General features: G+C 44.7%; 1 protein-coding gene across 1 annotated transcript; it reads left to right on the top strand.

Annotated features, from left to right (window-relative positions):
- Positions 1-18,730: 18,730 nt before the first annotated feature.
- Positions 18,731-20,347, top strand: LOC124552820 (protein fork head-like). The gene has a single exon (XM_047127091.1). It carries the CDS (start codon positions 18,731-18,733, stop codon positions 20,345-20,347), a length of 1,617 nt encoding a protein of 538 aa, XP_046983047.1.
- Positions 20,348-20,712: the final 365 nt, after the last annotated feature.

Genomic DNA, 20,712 nt, shown 5'->3' with positions numbered 1-20,712 from the left:
ATCCGAAATCGTGTCACGAGGACAAACAAGTTGGAAATAGTACAGCCAAGTTGCATGACGAAGTGTTTTTGAAAACGTTGGAAAGTTTATTTGTCCACTTCGTTTATATTCAACATTTTGCCTACGACGTCCGTAGAACTGCGTGACAACAAAATTAAATTATGTAACATCGATTTTTTCGATGTAGTGTTTTATGTTGACATGATAATTTGCAGGTACTGGTTTGTTCGTTAAGAGTTATTATCATTTACTCCCTGATGTCTTTTGTAATTAACGTTAAATTGGAAAATTTCGTTTGTGATCGGTTTATTCAAAGGATATATTTCTCTCTTCTTATAACTGAAAAAGAGATTCTGTTTGATTTCATTTTAATTACGACCAGTTCCAGTAACTGCTAAAATGTTGTGGAGAAGGTAAACCAGAAACTGCGTCTTATTGACAGAACACTTAGAAGATGCAACAAATCCGCTAACACTTCGCTTTTGCGTTCTATTCTGGAGTATTGTTGGTCTGTGTGGGATCGTTATCGGATAGGATTGAGAAACGAGATCAAAAAACCACAAATAAGGGCCAGTAATTTTCTGTTATCACGAATTATAGGAGAATGTATCACGTATATGATAAGCGAGTTGGGCTGGCAATCATTAAAAACACAAGAGTTTTCCATTACGCTTAAATTCTTCCACGAAATTACAATCACTAACTTCCTTCTCTGAAAGCCAAAACATTTTGTTTACTCGTTGGATATAGGTTCCCGTTTTATGCAAAACAGTTTTTTCTTTCTTATCCAAACATTTTTCGGCATCTCTGTGCCATCGTCAGTGGATTTTGTTTGTTGAAAAACTGTAAAAAGTGAACATATTTTAGGCTGTAACTGGTCTAACAAATGAAGACTAAAGACAGTTTTTGTTCTTACCTTGATTTTATATTATATGATTTTGCAGGACCATCTGTACGGTGTTCTGCCTTGATAGCTTGTCATCTACACACAAAACGATGTAAATGTGAATTTTATCGGCGAGTTAACACATCCCTTGAATTTTAAAATCTTGATTTTGGTGTGGCAAATTGTTTTGCGTATATATTTATTATTATTCACGTTTTGTTGTGACTAATTCTTCTTCTTTCGCGTTCTGAGGGCACTGTACACACATATTAAACGTTCTTTGTGTAATTTCGGTTTTTCAGATGCCTTCTCACTTCGCAAAAGATATTTAACACATTAACGAAAGGCAACACGAACAGCTTATGGAGATTACACACACACACACACACACACACACACACACACACACACACACGCGCGCGCGCGCGTAAAAAAGCACACACCCGCACGCACCAACAGACACACACAGAAATAGAGATAAAAGTAAACAAAATTCAAATTCGACGACAAACTCACTCGGGAACAAATGAACGTCGATGGAGTTATCGCACAACAGCATTGTGTATACCGCGTTTCGCGAAGTGAGAAAGCGTTTGAAAAACCGAAATTACACGAAGTACATTTAATATGTGTGTACAATGCCCTCAGAACGCGAAAGAAGAAGGATTAGTCACAACAAAACGTGAGTAATAACAAATATAGAGGCAAAACATTTTGCTACACCAAAATCACGTTTTTAAAACTGAAAGTATGTGTTAAATGGCGGATAAAATTCGCATCTGCATCGTCTGGTTTGCACACAAGCTATCAATGCAAGACACAATACAGATTGTCCTGCATAACCGCGTAATGTAAAATCAAGATAAGAACAAAAACGAACAGAAACTGTCTGTAGGTCTCATTTTCTTAGACCAGTTACAACCTAAAATATGTTCACTTTTTACTGTTTTTCAACAAACAAAATCCACTGGTGATAGCACAGAGGTGTCAAAACATGTTTGAGTAACAAGAAAAAACATTGCTTTGCATAAAGGATGGAACCTGCGTTCCATAAGTTTAACTGCAAACACGAAAAAATACAAGGCCTGTGGATCCAAAAGGTATTTTGTTTACCCTACCTACATAGGGAGAAACACTCACAGTGATAAAATAAGAGACTTCAGAACTCGCAATAAAACATTTCGATGTTTATTTCTATTAAAGAGTGTAATGATGGAAATAATGGAAGTGGTTCTATTGAACCATTTACCATTCACTTAAGTGTTAGTTGAAGGGTAACCATGTACTTGTAGACGTAGATGTTGAGATGGACGTGGTGTAATATAACAAGTTATGTATGCTGCCGTCTAAATACAAGTTCAGCCTTGATGTCGGTCGCAGAAAAAATTAATAATTACATAAAAGAAGCTCGTTCAGGCAAGGGAAGGCTTGTGAAACTGGCATCCATGTCCGGGTCGAATCCCCTTTCCGCAATATCAACCGTCGCCCTGGCACGTCGATCAGGTTTATGTGATTCCTCGCAGCAAAACGTTTCTCACGCCCAGGCTAGCAGATGAGGAAATGGTTTCTCTTCTCCGACTGATGCGCCTAACGCACAGGCATTTACAATGTACAAATAGGCACAGAATTATATTTAGACGATTCGTACGCAAATGCCGAATACGACTTTGAAACTGACTATCATATGCTAAAATGGCTAGACAATTAATATTTAGCTACCGGGAGCGAAGACTAATGCAAAATCCAGATAGTCAAGTCAAGGTTCCAAAACCGCCGGAAGAACGCGTAAAAGGGTGAGGGATAAATAAAATTTGTTGCTGTTTTTTGTCATCATCTCGTAATTTTTGTAAGTCTGTCTGATTTCCAATGGAAATTTTGCGACGCGGCTGTGAGTTCCGCGCAAGTTACTTCCGGTGAGTGGGTTGAGCGGCGCTGTGTCGTGGATTCTTTTGCTTAGCCGCGGGCGGTGGGGCGTCTCTCGGCAGCGGTGGCTGTGGCGTGTGCCCTGCTTTTCGCCGTCCCTCGCGTGACCCCAGCTGGACTGCGTGTGTACACACGCTCTGCACACAGGGGGACGCTGCAGGCCAGATAATTACTTACGTACGTGTTCAGTGCGCTGTGGCTGTGCGTACAATATATGTCGCTACGATGCCCCGTCTGTCGTCAGTTTTACACGAGCGCCCAACACACGATTCGCTTTTGTGTGTGGCCACTTACCGCTAAGTATATGAAACTATACAGAGTTCACGCAATATTGGCTTTGGATGCACTCAATACATATTTGCGCGTACACACACACACACACACACACACACACACACACACACAGACGCAAACACACATATACGTACTCAAGCAAAGAAACATATACGGACGCTCCTCATCCAGTATTCGTTCCAAGCAAAGAATTCGTCCTTAGTGTGGTAGGAATAATCAGGAACAGGTGACTGATACGCCCATATAAATCTGTTATCGCTCATGAATAGCTCACTTGTGAACACTATGTCTTAAACAAACCCGTAATGTTCGGATACAGCGTTAGTAGTGTCCTGCTTGTCACACGTCGTTGAAATATCTGGGGGGTAACGTGGCGAAGCGATATGAAATGGAGCGAGCGTGCGATGGACTGTGCGGCTGGTCTCGGCGGAGGTTCGAGTTTTCCCTCGGGCATGGGTGTGTGTGTTTGTCCATAGGATAATTTAGGTTAAGTAGTGTGTAAGCTTAGGGACTGATGACCTTAGCAGTGAAGTCCCATAAGATTTCAAACACATTTGATTTTTGGAACGAGTGTGTGAGGATTGTGGTAAGGAAAGCTAAGGGTCGACTTCGGTTTATTGGGAGAATTCTGAGAAAGTGTGATTCATCTGTGTAGGAGACTGCGTATAGGACGCCGGTGCGACCTAATTCTTGAGTACTGCTCGAGTGTTTGGGATCCGTACCAGGTCGGATTCAAGGAAGACATCGGAGCAATTCAGAGGCTGGCTGCTAGGATGTTTTATTGTATTGTATGTGAACCGGGGACCTAGAAACGACGGAGAGGCTCCGTCCCCGCCGCAGCCGCAGTGGTCCACAACCCCACGACGACTACCGCAGTCCACTTCACCCCTCCGCCGCCCCACACCGAACCCAGGGTTATTGTGCGGTTCGGCCCCCGCTGGACCCCCCAGGGAACGTCTCACACCAGACGAGTGTAACCCCTATGTTTCCGTGGTAGAGTAATGGTGGTGTACGCGTACGTGGAGCACTTGTTTGCACAGCAATCGCCCACATAGTATAGCTGAGGCGGAATAAGGGGAACCAGCCCGCATTCGCCGAGGCAGACAGAGAACCGCCTAAAAACCATCCGCAGACTGGCCGGTTCGCCGGACCTCGACACAAGTCCGCCGGGCGGATTCGTGCCGGGGACCAGGCGCTCCTTCTCGCCCGGAAAGTCGTGCGTTAGACCACACGGCCAACCGGGCGGGCTGCTAGGATGTTACTGGTAAGTTCGAACAACGTGGAAGTGTTACGGACGTGCTTCGGGAACTCAAGTACGAATCCCTGCAGGGAAGCGACATTCTTTTCGACGACCACTGTTGGGAAAATTTAGAGAACCGGCATTTGAAGCAGACTGCAGAGAGATCTTACTGCCTCCAACACGCATTACGCGTAAGGACCGCGAAGATAAGATACGAGAAATTAGGGCTCATATGGAGGCGTATAGATAGTCGCTTTTCCCCCGCTCTATTTGAGAGGGAATCAGGAAAGGAAATGACTAGCCGCACGGTGGGTTACGGAGTATCTATGTGAATGTAGATGTAGATATATTCTATAAGCCAGTCTTATGCTGTTCATACTAACTGGCTAACCTAGAGTTGTCAGAGAGCAGCCAGTTATACAACAATATCGGGAACTTATAGCTGGCAGGCGTTCTGCGGCGAAAACAACCACTGGTATGAAAGCCGACTCTGAAATTGACCAGCAGAATAGATTTATCTGACTTTTCTGCTATTCAGAGTCGTCATCACATTACATACAAGCATTAGAAATACGCCTGTTGCGTCTTCACAAGGTTTATGTTTACCTTTTCCTTCATCGATCTGTGTCCTACCTTGATTTCAGGTTCAAGGTTTCCTTGGGGAGTGGTTCATCTCTCATTCTGTGTTTACGTGTTTCGTCCCCACTCTGCATTCAGTTATTTCCTCAGTAATAGCATGCCCATTCAACTCATTTTGAACATCTTCATTTTTATTAAACCTCTTTTTGTGCATGCCCTATAATATACCCAAGAATCTCATCTCTGTTGCTTCTGTTTGGCTTTCTTTTCATTTAGGCAACTCTCTCGTCCATAGAGTAATGACGGTAATGCCATAGTGTTTTTACTTTACCATGAAAAAATATGTTATGTTCACGTTGTCGTTAATGCACGCTGGTGTCGTCAATGCACGCTGAGAGTTTACTCGGTTTTGTTAAGGACCAAGAAGGCGATCTCCTGTAGCAGAAAGGCCTTCTTTTTTTGAATTATCTTTCTTTCTATAGGCGAATCATTTAAATTATAGTAAAATGGAATGGCCGGTATGCAAACCGAGACCAGATTCACAGCGGCCTGCAGGTCACGCCATTGTACTACAGCGAGGCTTTCACTGCTGGAGTCCATTTCATTACAAGTCTTCCGGGTGCGTGAGCGCGTAATATGTGATAAAACAGCCGACGTCTCGTCTACTAATGCAAGATACGTTACAGAGGGGTGAATTCACTCAACGGAACTTTGAACTACTGAAGGGCGTCTAGCTTTGCTAAGTTTATAAGCTCACCCGACAGTGGAGTGGTTTATTGCGCAGTTATCTAATCTGTAAATAAAGCGTTTATGCCTCTTTACTGTTTGTGATATACAGTAGTGAATAGAAAGTTTATATGATAGACTTCGTAATAACAAACCGCCAGTTTAACAAGTCATGGTTGCGAAATACTGACAAGTAAACATGGGGTCTAAAATGCGTATCTTAACAACTATGAACAATTCTTCATCGTCGATACTGTGAAAAAATTCTCTTGTACTGCTAGTTCTTTGCTTTCGATATTTTGAGAGGTGGCCATATGGACCAAAACAAGAAAAATAGTCTAGTAACCATGGGTTCTAAAGCGCATACCTTAAGAACTTAAGAGCCTTGTTCATCTTCGCTACTGTGAAATTTCTCTCTTCTATTGAACAAGTGAATTTTAGAGCCCATGGTAACTAGGCGATTTTTTCTTGTTTCGAATCATACTACCTCTTCCACAATATAGAAGGCAAAGAGCTTGCAGTAGAAGATCTTCATTTCACAGTACCTTAGAAGAAAGAATCCTCATAGATCTTAAGATATGAATTTTAGATCCCACGTTTACAAGACTTTTATGCTTCGAATTATCGGTCCTGTCATACCCATGAATAATGGACATTCCTCTCTGGATTCACAATATACAGAAGAATAGAAAAACTGGTAGAAGCCAAGTCCAGGGAAGATCTATTTAGTTCCCGTCGAAATGCAGCAATACGAGAAGCAATACTTACTGTACGACTTGTCGTAAAAGGTAGATTGCCGAACGGCAAATCTGCATTTACATAATTTGTTAACTAGGAGAAGTAATTTTTCCACTTTTGATTGGAATGCATTGTTTGAAATTTAGAGGGTAGCAGGAATAAAATCCTGGAAGTGAAAGATTATCTTCAACCTGTACAGAATCCAGATAGTAATCATGAGAGTCGAAGGACATAAAAAGCAAGCAGTAGTTGAGAAGGGAGTGAGACAGGGGTTGTAGCCTATGCCCGATGTCATTCAATCCTTGCATTGAGCAAACTGTGAAGGGAAGAAAGAAAAGTTTGGAAAGGGAATTAAACTTCATGGAGAAGAAATAAAATTATTGTCTGTGATTCAGTGAGTAAGGACAAACGACCTAAAGAGCAGTTAAACGGAATGAACAGTGTCTTGAAAAGATGAACATTGACAAAAGGAAAATAGTGATAGTGAAATATAGTCAAAGTAAATCAGGCGGTGCCCAGAGAATTATGTTAGAAAACGAGACACTGAAGGAAGCAAATGAGTTTTGCTATTTGAGCAGCAAAATAAATGACGATGCCCGATGTAGAGCACATATAAAACGTAGACTGGTAATAACAAAAAAGGCATTTTTGAAAAAGAGAAATTTATTAAACTGAATATCAATATAAGTGTGTCCTTATATTAATCTGAAACGTGGATGAGAAACATGACAGACAGGAGGAGAATCAAGTATTTTGAAATGCGAAAATACAAAAGAATGCTGAAGACTAGATGGGTACTAATGAGGCGGTACTGAAGCGAATTCGGGAGAAATGCAATTTATGCGACAACTTGATAAAAAGATGTGGTCGGTTGATAGCACACATTCTGAGGCATCAAGGAATTAGTTTGGTAATGGAGTGAAGCGTAGGTTAAAAATTGTACCTAGAGATCAAGTCTCGATTACAGTAAGCAAGTGGCCTATTGCATGTCTTTCTATTCGACGTCGTTGAAGTAGTTATATAGCGACGAAGAAATCAGAAGGGCGTAGGCCAGCATGGAGAGCTGTATCAAACCAGTCTTCAGGCTGACGACGATCACAACAACAACAGCAACCACAACAGAGGATGTTATGAAACTTGTCATATTCGTAGCAGCAGTTTAGTGAAGCAGCTAATTTGTGCGGTGCTGCAGGTAAAGCAGCCAAATGTGAGCTATTTACAGATGTAATACTTTCCCAGCGTTCGATACACGCACGCTTCCTGGTTGTTCATGTAAAGGGTTTCAGGTCGTGCACTACAGTCGGATTTTATTCTTTGATTGCTACATTTGTTACTGAACTGTAACAATTAAATTTCAGCCGTGTATCTACGCTGCAAAATTATTGTATCAATGAACACTTTTATTTTTTTATGCAGTCAAGAATCCTAACAGTGATGTGATGAAATGCTTAATGCGCTGGAGTAAAATGTGGGAGAATGCGGGAGCGTTTCCCTGTTAGTCCATCGTGACTGAGGTTTACAGCAAAACCAATGCAGTGAAACGTCAAAATGGTCCTTCCATAGGGCACGCCCGAATTCCTCCTCATTTCTTGTGTCGATTGCTTCCAAATAACACTGATGTCGGAGAAACGTTAAACTGTAACTTTCCAACTCTTCCTTCCTATCAGCTGAGCCACAGAGCTAGAATTAATGCGGTCTAAAATAAAATCATAACGAAACGACGAGGGCTAGTATAATAAAGGAGTTGCTTTACTTAAATACTTTTTCTGACGATGAGTTGAAACCGCTCTTAAAAAGACCAGCTGCGCACTAGAGGCACAAACGACAACTTCACGTGCTGTAGGTCGCTGTTCGTTTTAAGGTCTGATGGCACCTGTAAAGCCGAGATTAGGCTATCTGTTTGAATACATGTGATCAAGATCGTGAGTTCTTCTCTTTGTTTTCATTTCTTATTATTTGTTGCGAGGAAATGAAAATACTTATCTAATAGTTCAGGAGTGGAGAAATATATCAACAATGAGTGTAGTGAAGCGTATTAACATCGTACAGATCGATTGATGAGGATTATGTTAATGTTCAGTAGATGATTATCGACTTGAATCTTAACAAACAAACGACGTTAAGTGGTTTACAAGGCGAAAAAGAGAAATGTTTAAGGAATCCTGGACGGAAAGAAGTAAGACAGTTATTTCAGTAACAATACAAGTAAAAATAAATGCTATTTGTTTATCTTACACTGCGGTTGCAGATGCCAAAAGTGAATGAAGCCATCGGAAATTTCGCAATTCACTTCAGAGCAAGAAAGCTGCCATGAAGAGGAAGTCGCTGCCAAGTAATGGACCAATGGCTACGCAGGCACTGGGCCGTGGTGCTTGGCCTAATTACGCCTAACGATTGCACAGACACTTAAATTATGGAATACCATGATAATGATGGATATAATATCTTCAATAAAGGAAACTATGGCATTACCGTCATTACTGTATGGAAGAGAGAGTTGCCTAAATGAAAAGAAAACCAAACAGAACCAGCAGAGAGATTCTTGGGAAGAGTATAGGGCTAGACAAGAAGAAATTTAATAAAGACTGGAGATGTTCAAAATGAGATAATGTGCATGCTATTAATGAGAAAATAAATGAATGCAGGGAGGGGATGAAACCCGTATATCTTTAATAAAAAATGAACTGTACACGTAAATAACTTATGGAATTATATGTGCATGATCACTGTTACATTGATTTATTTTGGTGATAAGACTACAGCTTAGAGAGGTCGTATCTATGATGCAAAACGTGCCCAGAGTATCAATGGACTCTTTCTCGCCTAGCAGGGATCATGTTTTCGTTACATTATTGGAAGCGATGAAAAAAATTACGGGTTCGCCGCGCAAGTAAGCCTTCAGATGAGCAGAAATCTATCTGCATTAGAGCAATAACGCATGGTAACAGAGTACAGCCCGACTTACTGGAAGAATTAGGTGAGAAGTCACTCGATCATTTCAGTTTGATGTATTGTAATGCTCTCTGAATAAGCAATTGAAGGAATGATGGGGTACTTGAAAGGGTAAGTTAAAGCTTTAGAAACCGGACGCGCTTTTCTATGACTAGAAACGGATAATTACTTCAAAACATTTCTACGTTTTCTTTTACCCAAAACCAAGAGTGTTTTGTCTGCCTTTGAAAACGTGACATTGAAAACGTGATGTTGCAGGCGTACGTCTAAAAACAGTATTAAATTCTCGAGATTTTCTCCCTTCATTCTTGGAGCAATACGATTCAGCAAGAACTAAGAGAGACTCTGAAAGTGGTACAACGAACATTTAACGCAGTTAACGTGACCATTACTGGAACGAATACGGCTGACAATACTACGCAGGATGAATTTTCGGCCGTAATATGTTTAGCAGAGTGAGTGGTGCTTTTATACAGAACATAAATGGAAAAATTTAAGTTCTGCTCTTGTGACAGGAGAGTCAACGATGATCTGAGTGGCTGATCTTGCATGCGCCAGTGAAACATGGAAAGCTCAAAAGAAATGGTACTCATGAAATGACACTAGCTGGAAACAGTCATAAATTTCAATTTTTTGTGGGTTTTAATCTTCTGTTCTCGTGAAAACTTCAGTATTTCTCTTGTTGTTGATGGTAAGTGTGGATTTGGAAAACGTTCCACATGCGTTGCTTAGCAGCCAGTCGCGTGGCGAAAAAATACAGTAAGATGTCAGTCTGTTTCAACTTTTATACGGCGAAGTTCATTTGGCGATGAAAGTAGAAGACGTTACGTGCAATAAAAATGCGAATTAATGTTGAAACCTTTAAACGGGATGAAAGAATTTACATGACTTACTGATTTTTATGTCGGATATCCCCATTCGAAGGGCTTCGTGAAAATGATTGTAATGGCCACAGTGAATACAGAGTTAGTAGATTATTCTTATCAAACATTGTAACAATGTAACTATTACAATGGAATTAATGGATTGGATCGTAAGCTTCGATATACAAAAAGCAAATAAAACATAGACGTGCAAAGCGGAAACGTCCACTTCCATTAGTGTAATTTAGTACCAATTAACAAGCTTCCGTGAGTTGTACCAGCTGCTTTTTGCGATACTACTGTGCAAACATGTAGTCTAAACAGTAATGTACGTCTCGACGACGAAAGTCACCTAAAGAACGCGGAAGATTTGCCCACATCATCCGATAGCTTTATCTCGAAACGTTAGGATACGAGCAAATAAGCTACAAGTGTACTTTACTTCGCGTCTCTGCTCGTGATAAATAAGAGCGAAGATCTTCGTACACAATAGCGCGCTAATCGGTCTGTTGTCGCCTTCGCGGGTGTCGACGTTGATGAGAGCACTGCTGATCGCCGTTGTCTTTTCTTACTTAATTAAAATCTCTTCAGATACGTTTCTGGATTAAATTTTAGTGCAATTATGAAACTTTCTGGCGATTACGTCTTAAATTGTCAGTTTTATCTTTGTTCTACAGGAGGCAGTTGTTATAATTGGGTCGAACGCCCATCCTAGAATACTGTTCAACAGTTCATTGAAAAGACGCGTGCTATCCATCCAAGAATATTGTTCTAGTGCGTGGAATCGCTACGAATTAGGAGTGACACTGGATACTGTACTTATACAAAGAAAGGCAAAATGGATGCTCACAGGTTCGTTTGACACAAGGAAGAGCGTCATGCAGATGCTGGGAAAACTGTGCCGGCGGACGCTTTGAAATCGGACACAGATTATCCGCTGAAAGCCTGCTTACAAACGCTCGAGAACTAGCTGTAAGTAAGGAACGTAGAAATGTACTCAAACCCTCTACACATCGCTGCCGGAAGGATCGCGAAATCAAGGCTAGACTAGGTACAGCGTCCGCAGTGACATTTAAGCATTCTTGTAGCTCTCCATACGTGAATTGGACGGGAAGAAGCCTTCAAAGGTACCCTCTGCCGTGCACTTCACACTGGTTTGCAGAGTACTGATGTAGTAATTTTCCGCGATACTGGCCACTTCAATATCAAATTACTCCAGACTGGCTGCGAAAAATTCTCAATGAGTCCATCTCAGAAAATACACCGTTATAAGAAACTTTGTTGAGCCATCAACATGTTACTTTACGAATTGTTGACGTTGCGGAAATCTTTATATCAAAATATCTACAGCTTGACATCTCCAATGCAACTTTTGTGCCCAACTGTTCTAGTCATTAAAAAAGAAAAGAGCCAGAGAGTACTAACGGAATCTTTTAGCGTAGCATTCATAAATATATAAAAAAAGTGTACTCTAATCTATTGTTACGTTATTCTGTTTAGAATCAAAAGAGGCATGAAACGAAATGGAAAAGCTACTCATGTAATAAACGAGACTGACTGCCGCTCAAAGCGTGCGTTCCGGCCACATCGTCCGCGCTTGACCGACCTATCATTTTGTTTTTCAGTAATAATTTTGCAAGCACAGATGCAGTACCATAGATCTCTTTAGTATTATCTGGACGTGAAACCTGCTAACGGAGGGAATTTGGCCGAAAAAGTGCCCACACTCGTAAAGGTGCTTCGTTTATTTATTATTCTTTTTAAAGAGCCGGTTTGTCAAGCTTGTGCTCATTGTCCCGCCGGTAGGATCTAGTAATTCAACAGTTTGTTCTACGTCCTAGGTACTGAAATTGTTTTCTTGAGATCACCTTAGTTTCAGGAAAACGAAATTCCTTATTTTATTATTAGAGTATAACTCTTTTTTGTTTTTGTTTTCGTACTTGCCTCATCGCTTGGCACATTCTAACGCTGTCTGTACGAAAGAGAGGAGCTTTAGCTGACAACCCGAAGAGAACTGACTGCTAAACAGAAAACCCCAGAAATCCGCGCGCTTCTTCTGTCGCAGGGTTATGTGAACGACTACTCGCATGATAATTATGTTAGGGCTAAGTTCTTTACGTCTTTGTCACGTCAGGCAGTAAAGAGGAACAGAAAATGGTGATTATGCAAGTAGCACCGGACCATGGCTGCCGCAACGCGATTTCCTCAATACTAAAATGGAGCACGATCGTATGTGTGGCAGTGGACGTACATACCACTTCTTTTAACGCTCTGCAAATGCAATGAGTGGCATGGTTTACTTTTCCTTTTAAGTAAAAAAGCATTATTGATAAATAAGTACAAATCAACAAGCGATAATTTCTGTATTTTGTTTGACACTCCGGTAAATCGGCAGGAAAATTGCGACAGGTATCGCAGAATTTTAAGACCGGTATGATTCCGTTTCTTGTCGTTACAACAGCTAGGAAGAAACCGTCTTATCAACAGTACTTTCGGTGTAATGATATGCAGCTCTGAGAGTTCTGTCTGAAGAACTAGGTAACCGTTCACTGAGTGTAGACTTTTAGCTGCTGTGTCGTGTGTGTGTCTATGATTTCTTTTTTCTTTTTTTTCAGAAGAACTGGCAGCGGTAGCGGTGTAAGCGTCTGTATACTAAAATCGTCACACTTTCGTAAATAAAAGCGCAACGCGTGAAGGGCAAGTTAATTTCGGCGTGTTCAGGTGAGGGACAGGTGAACCCAAATAAACGTAACGAATTACAAACCTAGTAACCGATGAATGAGGCCCTAAACATACAGCTTTTATACTCCCTGTAGTTCTCTGAATGTACAGTAGGTTCCACCAAAGAGTCATGAAAGTCGATTCTATGGGAAGTAACGTGGAGTTTAAAGATCCAACATTTAATTCAGAAAAACGGTAAGCTGTCTACCATGACGAACTGGTACTATTCGCTAATTCCTGCAACCGGCGAGTAGCCCATATAATACAATGGGCGGTACAAATATTGGTCTCCAGGTGTACACTGATCGAGTGCGTATTCCACGAATTATTCATTCATGCAAAACACACTTACACAGTCATACACTATTTTCAGACAATGTTAGATTTTCTGATGTAACAACTCTGGTTCCGAACAACGCATGGCGAGAATGGTTTTCTGCTTTAATCAGCTGATTTTTTCAACATATTCCAGAGCGAGACTTTCCTTCACCGTATCCCAGTTTGCTGCAACTTGGCTACAAGGAGAAGCCAACAATTACGACAGATATTGCTTCATTCTGAAAACGTGCGTGTGCGAAATGGATGCACACGTCGTTCGCTCGCTAGTAACTACGAGATAACGCTAAAATGAGAATTAAAGCAACATATCGTATTACAAACTGACCGATACAAACGCACAAGTTGTCCGTGGAGAATGAAGGCGCCCAAAATCTTAGGCGCATCCAGGATTTTCAAGATCGCAACGCGCCATTACGTCCATGGCCGTTGGGTTTCTAATGGTAATCAAGAAGCATAGACCTAGTTTTTTACAGTCATAATTTAACAAAATTTATTTCATTTGGTTGTCCATGTGTCTCTAGAAGCTTTATAACTCTTGAGGGTATGTTTATTCTGAAATTTTTGTAGTTGCAATGACAGAACAAAAATACCTGCAAGAAAAATAACAAAATTATATATATATAAAGTAAGATTAGGCGAAGTACGAGTATGTCGAGTGGGTTATTCGTAACGTAAGAGATGTTACGCCTGTTATGTCTCTGTCAAGCTGTTGATTTTCTTTAGACTTATATGGTGATTTCAGTGTACCCACAGGCCAGGAAGTTGGAAAGCTCGGTCAATTATCAACAGATGCTTTGAAAATTTCCCTCGGACCATCTTAGATGATCGTCTTGAACACCGTCAAGCTTATTACCATCTGAGGAGAAACATAATATGTTATGTAACCGATCTTTTTCTAGACAGGGCACAAGCATATTACTGGCTACACAGGCTTCACCATGTATTTTGTTTAGTGACTGGGCGGGGGTCTGCTGTGTATTATTTTAGTACACAGTTTAAAGTCCTACGAGGAGCGCCCTCACTGAACAGTGGCAGTTCACGTAGTTTCAACGTCAGGATCATAGAAAGAAATTTTATTTCGATAGTTACAGACAGCTACGTAAATTCAAAAAAATATTAAAGAAAGACCTGAAACGTCTGAAGCACGAGGACTGGGTTTTATAGTTGTTTGCTAACAAAATTAAAGAAATATATGTATAGTAAGGTTACATTAAGCACGAGTCACAAATGCTCACTACAACATATCTGGAGTAGTCATTTGTAACGGAAGAGAAGTTGCGCTTGTTTTAATGTCTCTGTCAAGCTGTTGAGCAGCATCGCAGACGGTGCCTTTTATTTTCTTGTCGATTTTGACCCCAAACATAATAACGTAACAACACAATAGATCGAACTTTGTTACATAACTATGGATGCTATGGTAAGAGATTCCGTTAATACTTTCTGGCTGTTTTCTTTGTTTAATGACGAGAAAAGGCGGGCACAAAAGTTGATTGCCAACTGTCTGTCTGTAAAAGCAGAAGAATACTTGAATCTGTGAACAGTTTGATTAAAGAATCAGCAAGAGAATCTGCGATATTACACCAGCGACTACAATACTTCTGCTCTTACAGGTAGCAATCTTTTCAGACCTATGCAACTAAAAGCATACGTTCACTGGGAACGAACAACGTCCGTATAAGAATAATAATGTGTGAGACTATCGCAGGGAATTCTCCCGGAACCTTCTCACGCCTACGATGCATGTTTTAGAAAAGTGAGGTTGGTGCCATTGTATTCGTCCAGATATTTGTTGATCACTGAAGAAGGGAAACGCCTACAAGGATGTAATTTACTGTTGCTTGGTTCGCACTCCGGATCAGGGTGGGAATGGATGGAAAAGGTATCTGAACAACAGAAATTTTTGCATAGCATCAGGCCGATGAAATGGTGCTGCCATTGGTGAGTGGGCAAACTTAGTTCGATTAATCACTGTGGATGTCAAGTTCAAAATTAGTTCCAAGTTTTTACTGTTGTTGCAACGAACGAGGCGGTAATATAGACGCAGAGAGAAGATAGTGTGCCTAAGAAATCTTTACCTGTTTCTTGATATAATAGCTTCATTTATAAGGTAATGACTAATCAAGGCAGTCAAATTCTATCATTACTTAATGACTGGTAATTTTAAATGTTCTTAATTACACTGATGGAAAATTGATATATCCGTAACTCGTCTGATTTCAGAGGTATTGAACTGATTACTCTCAAGCAGCTGGAAACGTTCGGATCATCTGGCAACTAAGACGATCAACTTGGACTCTGAAGATTGACAGGTTCTGCGTTCGACTATAAACATATTTCAAAAGCTTGAGAGCATCAGTCCTAGTGAGCAAAGCATCTTACCATCAGAAAAATTTTTATTGATCAAAAACCGAAAAACTGTGGTACGTCTCACGGAATCAAATGAAAGTGATGGCACTCGATTCGTCTCCAAACTGCTTACGGCAGACATTACGACGCACAGAATTTTGTCGGAGAAGAGATGAGGGCGACGGGGACGTTTCCCTGCCAACAGACTGTGTCCAGTGTTCCGGGCTAAGCCTCAAACCTGGTTAAATTTTATATCTCTTCGCCGGTCTCATGGACTGCGCGAATGACATGAGTCATTGGAATTCTTGAAGACTCCTTTGTTACTTTGGAGTGGAGCGGGCTGTTCGGCGCTCTATCAGCCCTACGTTTTGTGTCTGTCCACAACAACAACAACAACAACAACAACACAAAACTGCAGTGTAGCAGCATTTTCCACGAAAGAAACAAATTTTATGGCAAAAACAGGTGAAACGGCCCGTCAAACAAGAAAGTATGGAACAAAAATCGGACGTATCTTTTTCGTAGAAGTCACCTTGTTTTCCCCTGAAGTGAATTGGTAAAACTACGGGAAATTAAATCGAAATATTTAGGCGAGATATCTGAATCTCTGCACTCCGGAATTGTGGACACACAGATGTCTGGCAAAGAGCAAGGCTTAGAACGTCTGAGAGCTTACCTGAAAAGCTTCGCCTTTGCCTTGAAGCCTCATTAGCGAACACGCGTAACACCCACTAAAGAGATATCGTCACCTTCCAATTTACTTCGCTATGAATCGTAAAAAGTAGGCTCATACCTATGTTGGATCTGCTTCAGAGTTTTTATTGGTGATCGTCACGTTGTTTCTTACGTTACGGGCAGTTTTTGGCGGCGCAGTCGGGACTGGAGGCTAAAGTAAGTCTGCGGTGGCCGCGTGTCTACCGCGATATAACCGTTAGTTGACTCATCTTTCTGTAGCATCATTAGCACGAGGTGAGCGATATCTGAATGTTTTCCTACCGCGCGAAAGATCAGCACAGTCTACAGTGGGTAACGGTTTTATTTACCTGCAATATTCTGATAAGGACTCGGATGACACAGCAGGTGTATTACGGCGAGGTTGCGTGCGCTGCTTAAATTGCTTGATTTGTTTATTACCACACGGTGCAGTGCGTGATATACAAACGTATCTGCTTATTTGGACAGCAATACGCGGAGGCATCACATTACGATCTATTTGTCGTTTGCAAGAACATACCGATATGTATGATTTTCCGTGTTTCTGCTACGACAATCATGTGTCTTCCGTCCTACTTGGTGCCAGGAAATAACAAACAACATCAGTCAATATGGACAATGCTCTACCGGTTTAATGTTTACGCTTCAACCAAGTCAAGGAGATGGAACAGTATTCTTGTACGAAAGCATGAGCTATGAGCTACACTGAAAACTATTTCGCACCTTTGTTGTGGAGTTCCATTGGAACACATAATTTCTTACTCCTGTGTCCATGTAGCATCTTTTTCTTTTTAAAGTGGGAAGATGTTTGCTATACTTCAGCATTTACTTGTCGGCAATTTGTGTTAGCTATTTGACAATGTTAAAAACGTTATCCTGAATAGAAAACTTAGTCAGTAGCAGTTAGTTTCTTTCACGAAATAAAAACGAGATGCGAGAGTTGGGATACAGTAACGACAGAGGTTGCGTAGAAAAATTGGCTCTTGCTTTACTTCTCGTCAATTGACATTTCGTATACAAGTACTCAGCAACCAATATTTTGTTGACAGTCGCAGAAGTTGCTGTGATACCTAAGAGTTGTTTCAGGTTGTACAGTCGATAGCTGCATGCAATATATAGAAGTTTTTATGCCCTAGCGATACCCGAAATTGCCGGCTGAGATTTGTAGTGCGGCACAGAAATGATCAGTTAATTCAAAATTGACATTACTGGCCCGTTGCAGGTATGGTACTGCGTTAAGCATATTTTGTAAGTTTGAAAAAACATCAATTGAGCACTTTTGTAAAATATTAACTTAAAACAGATATGGTCCTTATAAACCGTGAAAAAATGGAGTGCGTAAGATTGGAACCGTACCTCTTTTTCGTCGATAGCACTGTAGAATAGGCGATATAATGGGCACCGTGCGGGAAATCACTTTACAGCTGCCACGAGAACGTACATTTCGAAGCAGTCGTCGGTGAGTGCAGGAAGGTTAAGTAGTATCGATCAGCAGGCGCCGTCAATGCCCCGTGACACGAGCGCACACGGTCACTAAAGGGGTCGCGTGCGCATTCGTCGGTAAGCACATCGCCGCCAAATAACATGCGTCGCGGCAGTAGTTATCAAACTTTTTGCCGCCGCCAAAATGAGCACCAAAACACACTTTTTCCGAGCAGAAGTAAAAATGACTGCCGGGAGCGGTCACCGTCCGTCTACCTAATTCGCGGCGCGCCCGCGGTGCGGCGCCAGCGCGGGTGGGCGCGGCCTCGCCAGTCCCCGCCCGCGGCGCGCCCGCCGCCCGTCGCCCCGGCAACCGCCGCTCGGCCGCTCGCTATTGGCCGAGCGGCGCACCGTGGGAGGGATCGCCCCCGTAGTGGGGGAAATCGGGGGAATCGCCCCCTCCACCGATCCCTCGGTGTCCATTCGCTATTTCATGTTCCCAAACTTTAGAAGGCACTTCAGTTTGATCATCGAAAGCTAAATAGTGCGTCCCCCTCTCTTGGCCAAACAAGAACGCGCGCGGAGTCCGGTGCGCGAGAGAGGAGTCGGCTGGCCCCCCACGTGATCCGGCGGACGCACACACGCGAACGCGCCGTGTACACACGGGCACGCGCTCACGCACACACGCGGACGGTCGCGCACGCAGACGCAGGTGGCCGTCGGCGTCGTTACGGAGGTCGGACGAATGTTTGTTTTTCAATCAGTGTAACTCTTTAGCGTCGCTGCGAGCCGGCAAACAGAGGCGGCGCGGCGCAGTGGAACCTGTTGCGTGCGGCCGTGCGCCGATGCAGCGGAGGCTCCGGCAGCGGCAGCGAGAACAGAGACGGGCGTCGGCGCAGTGAGCGGCGGGCAGCGCCAGCGGCAGCGGAAGCGGCAGCGCCGGGCATGAGTGCGTAGCGCCAGCGCGCGCCCGACCTCCAGCTAGCCATGTTAGCGCAGAAGCTGTATTCGTCGGATCCCGTGTCCGTCGGGGGCGGCGGCGGCGGAGTCGCCGTGTCTGCCGGAGGCGGCGCCGGGGGCGGCACCGGAGGCGGCGTCGTCATGAGCAGCGGCGGCCAGGCGCCGTCCATGAGTCCCATGCCGCCCGCGTACAGCGTCAACCCGGTGGGCTGCCTCTCCATGAGCTCCATGAACTCGCCGCAGGGCTTCGGCTCCAACGTGCTGAGCGGCGCGTCCAGCATGACGTCGATGGCGACGATGAACGGCAGCTGCATGTCGCCCGCGTCAGCTATGGGCTACGGCGCCATCGGCTCGCCCATGGGCAACGCGAACGGCGTCAGCTCGTGCATGGGCGGCATGTCGGCGCTGAACGGCTACACGGGCGCGCTGGCGCCGGTGGGCGGCGGGCCCGGTGGCGGCGTGGGGTCGGCGCGGATGGCGGGCGGCGCCGGGGCGGCCGACCTGGGCGTCGTGGGCGGCGGGCTGGGCGGCGGCGACGCGGGCTCTCCCGGCGCCCTGCAGCGCGCGCGCGGCGACAAGCCCTACCGCCGCTCCTACACGCACGCCAAGCCGCCCTACTCGTACATCTCACTCATCACCATGGCCATCCAGAACGCGCCCAGCAAGATGCTCACTCTCTCCGAGATCTACCAGTTCATCATGGACCTGTTTCCGTTCTACCGGCAGAACCAGCAGCGCTGGCAGAACTCGATCCGCCACTCGCTCTCCTTCAACGACTGTTTCGTCAAGGTGCCGCGCACGCCAGACAAGCCGGGCAAGGGTAGCTTCTGGACGCTGCACCCGGATTCGGGCAACATGTTCGAGAACGGGTGCTACCTGCGGCGCCAGAAGCGCTTCAAGGACGACAAGAAGGAGGCGCTGCGGCAGTCGCACAAGCAGCAGCAGCAACAGCAGCAGCAACAGCAGCAGCCGCCGCCGCAGCAGCAGCAACAGCAGCAGCAGCAGCAGCAGTCGCCGGGCGGCGTCGAGGGCAAGAAGTCGCCGTCGCAGGAGCACCACGGCCAGCACCACGGCCACCACGCGCACAAGGCGCTGCCCGACAAGGAGGCGACGGGCGCGCTGGGCGCCATGCTGGGCCTGCACGCCGTGCCCAAGGTGGAGGCGGCGGCCGACCCGATGGGCGGGCTGCTGCAGCACGGCGCCGGCGGCGACCTCTGCCTGCAGCAGGCGGCGCTGCACCAGCAGCACCAGGCGCCGCACCAACAGCAGCACCACCAGCACCACCAGCAGCAGCAGGAGGAGCTGGCCGCCATGATGGGCCGCTGCCACCCCGCCGAGCTGCTGCACCACCAGCCGCACCACCAGGGCCTGCTGCAGCACCATCACCACCACCACCACCACCACCTCAAGCAGGAGCCGTACGCGGCCGCGTCGCACCCCTTCTCCATCACGCGCCTGCTGCCCGACAAGGACAGCTCCAAGGTGTACGACATGGCGGCGCAGTACGGCTACGGGCCGCTGAGCCCGGTGCACTCGGCGAGCGACGCCGCCGCCGCCGCCGCCGCGGCCGCCGCCTACTACCAGAGCCCGCTGTACCACGCGGCCGCCGCCTCCGCGCCGCCGCCCACCGCCACCTCCTTGTGACAGTACCCGCTGGCCTAGGCGACCCGCCCGTAAGTACGCGCCGCCCCGGGCCTCGCCGCGCTCTACTCGCCCAAGTCCTCGCCCCCTCCCACACCTAGCTGTGACAGTCTCTCCCGATACTCTACCAGTGACAATATTACCTAGGAGGAAAGGCACTGGAAGTGAAACTGTGAGGTCGGGTCGCGATTCGTTCTCAGATGGCTCAGTCGGAAGAACACTTGCCAGCGACAGACAAATTTCCAAGTTCGAGTCCTGGCTCGGCACACGGTTTCGATCTGCTAGTAAATTTCATTCGCTGGACACCTAACTCTCAAAATCGATGATCTGTATCCTCTTAGCGACAAATTACGGCCACCATTCAATTC

The sequence above is a fragment of the Schistocerca americana genome, chromosome 1 (genome assembly GCF_021461395.2).
Source record: "Schistocerca americana isolate TAMUIC-IGC-003095 chromosome 1, iqSchAmer2.1, whole genome shotgun sequence".
In the NCBI taxonomy this organism is placed as follows: domain Eukaryota; kingdom Metazoa; phylum Arthropoda; class Insecta; order Orthoptera; family Acrididae; genus Schistocerca; species Schistocerca americana.
Note: the sequence above shows the minus strand (reverse complement) of the source record. Positions and strands in the feature narration are given on the sequence as shown.